Source organism: Paralichthys olivaceus, chromosome 3 (genome assembly GCF_024713975.1).
Source record: "Paralichthys olivaceus isolate ysfri-2021 chromosome 3, ASM2471397v2, whole genome shotgun sequence".
NCBI classification, from domain to species: domain Eukaryota; kingdom Metazoa; phylum Chordata; class Actinopteri; order Pleuronectiformes; family Paralichthyidae; genus Paralichthys; species Paralichthys olivaceus.
In genome coordinates, this window is record NC_091095.1 from 22,511,909 (window position 1) to 22,519,885 (window position 7,977).

The following is a 7,977-nucleotide window of genomic DNA, read 5'->3' on the forward strand; positions in this document are numbered from 1 at the left end:
CCGGAACCATGCAGGCATAGGGACACTGGGAAGCCTGCACAGGCCTGTTATTGTGGCATTTACCAGATACAGCAGTGAGATACTGCTGTGCGTCTTCTGTTCTGACCATAGAAAGTCCCTAAGCTGAGGTGGTGCACGACTGAGAGTCACTTGGCTGTGACCGAGAGGTGAAACAGAAAGGGACTGGGCAGGATAAGCCAGCAGATCTCAGGGCTAGAGGAGCAGAGAAGAGTGAGGAGGATCTTTTAACATTGGCTGAGCCTCAGGCACATGCAGATATGAGCAGAGCTGCAGCCCGGCAGGAGAGGCACCCACACTTCAGCCCTGCATCACAGACGCTACTGTTTATCCAATCAAAATAAAAGACTGCTTTTTTGTAGCAGGGTTTTCTTTACAGAACTTTGCAGAAATATTTTATTTTCACTAAACACAGAGAGACCTGAAATCATTCACAGTGAACATCACATTGAGGCCTGCCCCACTTTTTATTTGTTTCCAAACTTTTTGAATAGCAAAGTTATTGATGGTTTATAGTATCACAGCCTTTGATTATTCAACATGTTTAATATACAGAAATGTTCCCTACTGAAATGTATTTACAGAGTTACACAGTTATTTACAGCACAGACTTTGTATAAAGTGGAGGAGATGTCTACATGTAGATTCCAGATTCATAACAAAAAGCTTGTGGCACAAACAACTACTTACTGAGCATGAAGGGCCAATAAAGAAGCTATTGTTTGCATATTGGTTAATGTAGGATGCAACATTTTTGGAGCTGGACTCAGTTTATCTTCTTCTTGAGTGCCTTGTTAAAGTTGATTCATACGATCAATTGGAATTTAGTTTGTTGGCCGTGGTGGCCGATACACATATGGAGCTTTACTACAGCAAACACAGAAAGTGGTAAAGATATGAATGTGGTCTAATCACCTGTGTCATATGGCGCTGCATATAAATACTCGCTAGTGCAGCAAATGTATGAATCCACGGCTGAAAATAGTCCCCTAGAAAAAAGGACGTACCATTACTAAAGAATTTGTGCTCAGCATTTTTGGGAAAATGTTTTGCCTTGGAGAAATTCTAAAAAATATATCATGATAATTTTTAAATATTTACATCTTCAGTTACAGTGGCTGTGAGTCAATAGACAATGTCACGTTTGATTTTGGTTTTCACACATACGATATGGTTGACAAACAACAAATGCAGAGGCTTTAACCAAATATTCCAGTTCTCTGTACTTGAACTGTTATCTATATCTGTAGTAGTATAACATGAAAAACATTGGTAAGCGTCTTGCTGCTACGTCAAAAATTAACGTCTTGTCTGATATAACGAAAAGAAAGTGCAGCTTTGCATCTCCCACAAAACAGTAGATGCAAACTGAAAGCTGTTCCATATGAAAATACTGATAATGTGATGGTAATATAACATGAGGGCTACTTGTTGGCACTCTCTCCATCTGTATGATAATGGTTTATGTTTTAGGAGCTCGTGTCTCACTAGGAAGCTTTACTCTCATTTCTGCAGCAGCGCTGGGACAGACGTTGCTCTCGCCCCCGTCCTCGTCACCACTTTACAGGCTATTCAATTAGCAGAAGAAGCATGGGAGATGAAGCCATAATGGAGCTGATGAGATGCACAAGGACAGGTGACACTAATCAGAGCGGCGCCCCATTGTCTCTGTGTGGGCATCATTAAGGAAAGAGAGATTTCAGCCCTTTTTTCCCTCTCTGAGGCTGAGCACATTCAAGCACTCGTGCATTTTGTGCCTTATCTTCAATTTGCAATATGTGAGAATAGACTCACTGAATAAAGTGCAAAGTTTTGACATTGAGAAAAACAAGAACATTTGAGACTTTATAAATAGCTCCAAAAGTGTAAAATTTCATTAATGACACTGATAAACTGATGTGTTTCCTTGAATGGCTGTTAGACACAGCTAATACCCTAAGGATTTACTCTGGCTCTCTACTTTGTAAACTCCTGTGAGTGGTTTAGAAAAGGCTGAGACAGCCACTCTCCAACACATCCACTTTCCTCGCGTCCACTTGACTGGGTGCGGCCGTTGATGAAGCGTGACCTGCCGCTGCTGAAGTGGCCTCGGACTGATCCCGAAGGCCCAGGCTCGCTCTGTCTTCCTCAGAGCCCCTGGCCCTGACTGTGAAGGAGCTCTGCTCAGCCTGCCGGTAACGACTGCTGAGGTAGCTTGACAGACACCTGAGAAAACACAATCGAGGTACAAACATCAGGAGAGAGCAGATTTGTGGAGTCTGACCACCTCATCCCACATATTTCTGTCATGCAAGTCCAATTATGTACATTCACACTTCATCTCAAATATTGTATAATAACATAATCCTAATCTCATTATTAAATCCCTCTTCTCCCATTAACCAAGGTTTAAGTGTATGTGGGAACCTCTGAGCGCTGCTTAACCTCCTGACATGATGTGACCATACAGGCATAGTCCTTCCACATATTTAGGAAGAGGCCATGTTGTCCAAGAGTAAAATATACTATATGTATATATATGTATGTAAGTGCATTGTTCAGACCAAGATTTGATGTCTGATGTTTGAACCCGTCAAATTACAACCTGCACAATGGAATAAAACAATATGTCAAGACTTTCAATCAATAACATGCACATATAATGCTAATGTGCTTTACCAGGTATATTTTAGAGGAAACAAAGTTGCTGCATGAATACATTTCACTGACCACCTCCTCTTGTCCAGGTGAGAAACTGAGGCCTTCCTTTCCAATTTCCATGCAAGCATGTCTACTGTCTCTTTTTATTTTTTTATTGCAGTATATTGAGGCCCTTACAGTTAATAATCACATATATGGTAGATCACAGTTTAGGACAAATATTGGAAAGTAGAGCCAAAGGGTATAATTTAGTGCTTCAGGCCAAAATATTACAAAATATTCAATATGTAACAGATTTTTATAAAATTGGGGACAACAGAACAAGGACCACACCCATCACTGGCATGTTATTCACCAGTCAAGTATTCACTCATATTAACTCTGTTTTGGTCTCCACCAACAATGGGAGTGAAGGCATAACACCAAAACAACAAGCAGACATTCGCTATAATGTGAAGCTTTCTTATATTCTAAATGTTATGAATGTCAATTGTGTTGGAAGGACAAAACACGCAGAATATATATTAAAGGCTTCCCGTGGCTCCACATTTGATGGACATTTCTGACTACTATATCCCTGCTTTTAGAGCTGGACTAGCATCAGCATCATTTGGAGTCACGCTTCTGCTACTTGGTGAATATTAGTGTTCAGTCTCTGCATCTTATACAGAAATTACAATATATATATATATTGGTATAGTTTTTCATAGATTCTTCATGTTGGGTCACACCAACAGCATTGTATGTGGTGGACTTTAATTTAATCTTTTTATTGGGTAGCCACTTAATATTAAGACTGAAACGTTTCAGTTCCGCCTGGCAACGTGAAGGATGACCAGAGAAATGGAGAACTTCATTATTTCAACATGTATTTTTCTATAAGGAATATTCAGTAACACATTGTATTTCAATGGTTTAACATGTTCAGGAGCTGTTTGCTACAAAGCAATACACTGGACACCAAACACAAAAGCCCTTTTTGCAGCGGATTGACTGGATGCATAACCTCAGTCCACGAAATAATTGTCTACTGAGGCAAATCGATGCCTCAGATCAGAATTGAACCATTCTGCTTGTTTACAACATCTATCATTTGTTCTTATCAAGTGTGATCAGAGCAATTTTCTCTCCCTTAATATAGGTTTGATGGGACAAAGAAAAGCTCAATTCTGAGAGAATTGGAAAACACATTTCTTGTGCTTTGTGGTAACTAAAGTGTCAACAGATAAGAGAGTCCATAGTATCAACTTGTGGGTAATTCATCTTACAATTGTGCTGCTGTGTTTTCACTTGGAGCAGCTTGGAAATATTGTTTGAGGCCTTTGCTCAGATGTCACAGCTAATGCTTTGCTCACATGTTCACACAAAGGAAAATGTAAAGTGGAAAATGTTGTGCTCTCTCTCCCAAATTTAAAAAAACACAACCACAAACGTATGTGCAGCTGTAACTTCAGAAAAAGCACATTTGTACGCTTGTGCAGACTTATATCTGCAAAAGGCAGCTAAGCGCCTCGTCCTGAGGCAGCTCTGCAAACTGCAGCAGACAGTAGCGTGAGGTGAGAGAGCAGTGTAGGCCACTTTGTATCATGTCAGCGCTAGCGGTTAGACGCCATCTCCACAGTGTCCCTTGTCACCAATCACATCCTTTTAAACCACCCAGGGAGCTTGACACCCCCCTCCCCGCACACACACACACACACACACACTCACACACACACTCCCTTATCTGTCAATGCTGCTTAAATAATGTAATTAATTACTTAATTAACATTTCCATAATCTATTTTAATAAATCTAACACGGCATAATGAGAGTTTCTAACCTCCAGGCAGTGGCATATAAAAATTCACAGTGCAGAGCTGCATGGTCAGGGCACTGTCTCAGCTCCGCAACTCCTGACATGACAGTAAAGGAAGGAGAGGGCACATATTGTGTGGCAGCCTTTGGAAAGGTAGTTTGAGCCTGACAAATGTCATGTGACTTTGTGAATCTTTCCAGTAACAGACCTGCAAAAAGAAGAGGATGGATGAAAAGATTATTTTGAAGGTTCAAAATGTTAAAAGGAAACCAGGGTTTCATCGACTTGGGGGATTAAGTGCTGACATGATGTGTCTCTGTGATGTTTATTAAAACAATGTTGTTATGACACTGAAGAATAAGATAAGTCAGGTTGATGCACCTTTTTTCAGGGAGAGGTACTCGTGGAAACACACTTTTATGTTTATAATCAGTGGATTTCCAATTTAAAGAAGTAAAGGAGATAAAAACTGCACCGGTCAACAAAATGACCATAACTTCTCATTATGTTGGAATTATATTTTTACAAATAACATATTACATCACATTTAGACGGATCATGTCCTGTCATAAATTTTCATATGCATATTTAATTGCTGTAGAGCAAACCTGAGGTGTTGTAGCCATAGCAACTGACAACAGGTTACAGAGAGGTTTAGTCACTGGGTTGGTAACAAAATGCTTCACCCCCCTGCCATTACACAGGCATTACAGCATGTTACCTTGAGTCAGTGTAAATGACCACGAGTGCACAACACAGTCACTCCCAACTGCTCACTTGTTTATCTTTGTCTAAAAGCCGTGTTTCAGAGATTCACAGGGTGTGTGTGTGTGTGTGCGTGTGTGTGTGTGTGTGTGTGTGTGTGTGTGTAGGGGTGAGAGACGAGGGGGTTGTGCCGTACAAGGACTTCCCCCCTGGGGCTGAAGAGTGACTGAGATGCTCCCTGACAAGGGGCAGCAGGAGGCTGGCACGTCCCAGGCAGCACAGGCACCATGGGGCTTGAGTCTGTGGGGCCCCAATTCTAATAAGGGCACCCACCAACCGTCCGACTGTACCAGCAATCATTTAAGCATCAGTTGACAGCAACCCCCTTTGGTGCAGTGGGATACCGCCACAGCACAGCCGAGAATGTACAGTATTTATATGATTTGATGACCGTTTGTTATCCATTTAACATAATGTACTTAATCTATGGCATGGTATTATAAAGCTTTTATCTTTCAAAACAACATCATAATTTTATCTACTTCTTTTTAATGACTCGCAAACATTAACAGTGTTTGTATTTTAATAGTATGACTGTTAGCATGACAACATATCTGAACCTCTTTCAACTCAAACAAGGAGTAAATACCTGCAGCCGAGATGTGCAGAGAATGCAGCTTGTCTGCTGTGGCTGCTGAACTTGTTGTAAACAAACCAATTTCCTGTCAGAAAATTACAGCTCATTACTAGCGTGGATAAGGGCTTCAACAACATAATGATGCAGAAGCACATTACCAGCGCAACCATATTTATTAATTACCAGTTCACTAGCCACATTCCTTGCAAAGGCGGTTAATGGGGGGAAAAAAGTTACGAGACTTGTAGAGTTAATTACAAACAGCCTCTCGTTTTAGTTAAGACAAATACTGGAGGAAGCAGAGATGTAGCACGCAAGTTTTCATTTTGCTATTGGCCTGAAAAAGGAGTTTAAGGTTATTGGAGGGTTACTTTCTAGCATCATATTATGAACAGGGGAGCTTGTCTACTTCCCAGAATTCAGTTCAGTAAGGTCAGTCACTAAAATCACATCAAGAATGTGCTTTTAGTTACAGAAATACTACTAGAAGTATTATTCTAGTATTTGTTTATTCTCAGTGAACTGATCAGGGCTGGTCAGTCTCTTTGGTTGTTTAAAATGATCAATGTGACGAATCACATATGTTCTGTTGTTCAGTAGCAGCACCATTTACAACTTATTGTGATTATATAAAACAAATTACAGAAATGACTCCTGAGAGAATTGATTCTGATGGAATGAGTCTGAATGAGGTGCTTTTCTTGAAACGTCAAATTTTTTAATAAATAATAGAACACTGCCACATTTAAATTAATTTTAACCTGGTGAGCTGGCTAGGGACAAATAAATACGGAGTTCATTTTAGCAAAAAATGTTTTTCAGTGGACCAAGCTTCAGTTCTTAATATGATGGCAAACATAAGTAGAATTGCAATCACCATTAAAAATTGATGAAGGATTCCCAATGTTCATGCAACATTGTGTTTCTGTTTAAACTTATTATCATAATACATTTCATACTGTGCCCCGAATAGTTTGGATAAATATGCATTGGTTTTGTGGGTAAAAAATATGTCTGGAAGATAAATACATGCAACATATCTATGCTGCCTATCTTTAAATCATGTTTAATCTTTTTCGGGTGGGGGCGGGGGGCAACCTCTGATGAACCATCAGCAGCTCATCAGCATGACTGCTACTGAGGAAACATAGTGAGAGACTTCAGGGACATCTGCTCCCTCGTCTGACGTGAGTGCAGCTGCAGAGGTCATAACAGAGGTACCACAGCCTTCTGTCCGACAGCCTCCACTGACACGAGTGTGTGTGCATGTGTGTGAGTTCATTAGGTTATGAGCAGTGTGTGTGATTAGATGCAGTAAGAGGGTTTTTGGTGCCATATTTTGCTTTGAGCCACCAAAATCTTAGGGCTGGCCCTGAATCCAGTAGGTATGTTTACTGATGTGCAGCCTGATTGAGTCACTGCTTTAGGCAATCATAGATTACATAACCTGTGTCAGTAATCTGATTACTGTAATCATCATATGTTGCTTTCTAATCACAGAGTAGATATTGTTTATGCCAGGAATCTAATGTATTATTTACAAGGTAGATGTTAATAAAAAACAGGCTGTTCATTTACTAATGGTTTACAGAACCGCAGGCATTGTTCCAATTAGCAATATCAAAATGGGAAAGAAGACTAAGAGAAAACAGGAGGGGTGGGGGGTGTTAAGAGTCGGACAACAACATGTTTTCAGAGGTTATTAGGGTGACATGTTTGTTCGCCACTCCTTGTTTTGAAACTCACATAAAAATGAAATATTTCTTGAAAATATTGTCTGTTTTTGGAAAATGAAAACACATCTAAGACCAGATTATAACCAGAGTGGAAAGACCATTGTCGCCATATTCATCATAATCATCGGCATTCTGATTGCGCTCGCCAAGTTATACAAAGATCAGACCAAGGGTACCTCAACTACTTCAAGTACACGAAGGGTAATAAGAACAGAGTCAAAATTCCAATACTCACTTGATGAGCAGGATCTCTGTCAGCAGACCAAAAGAGGCTGCTGCCACTTTAAAGGTGCTGGGAGGTGGAGGGCTGGTGAAGACGGTCATCATGCAGTGAACGACATACGGCACCAGACCCAGCAAAACAAACGCTGTGATCAGCACAAGCCACGTCTGCCACCGGAAGCTCACCGAGCGCCATGGAGAACTCCACTGGAGCTGGTACT

The 7,977-nt window shown here is 40.6% G+C and overlaps 1 protein-coding gene across 1 annotated transcript in view; it reads right to left on the bottom strand.

Moving 5' to 3' along the window:
• Positions 1-466: 466 nt before the first annotated feature.
• LOC109625528 (uncharacterized) overlaps positions 467-7,977 on the bottom strand; it is a 72,410-nt gene continuing 64,899 nt past the window's right edge. Inside the window, exons 4-5 of the mRNA XM_020080791.2 lie at positions 7,770-7,975; positions 467-2,223 (exon numbers count right to left, since the gene is read on the bottom strand). Coding sequence (XP_019936350.1) covers positions 2,001-2,223; positions 7,770-7,975 — 429 coding nt within the window. The 3' untranslated portion in view covers positions 467-2,000. The remainder of the gene's footprint in view (positions 2,224-7,769; positions 7,976-7,977) is intronic.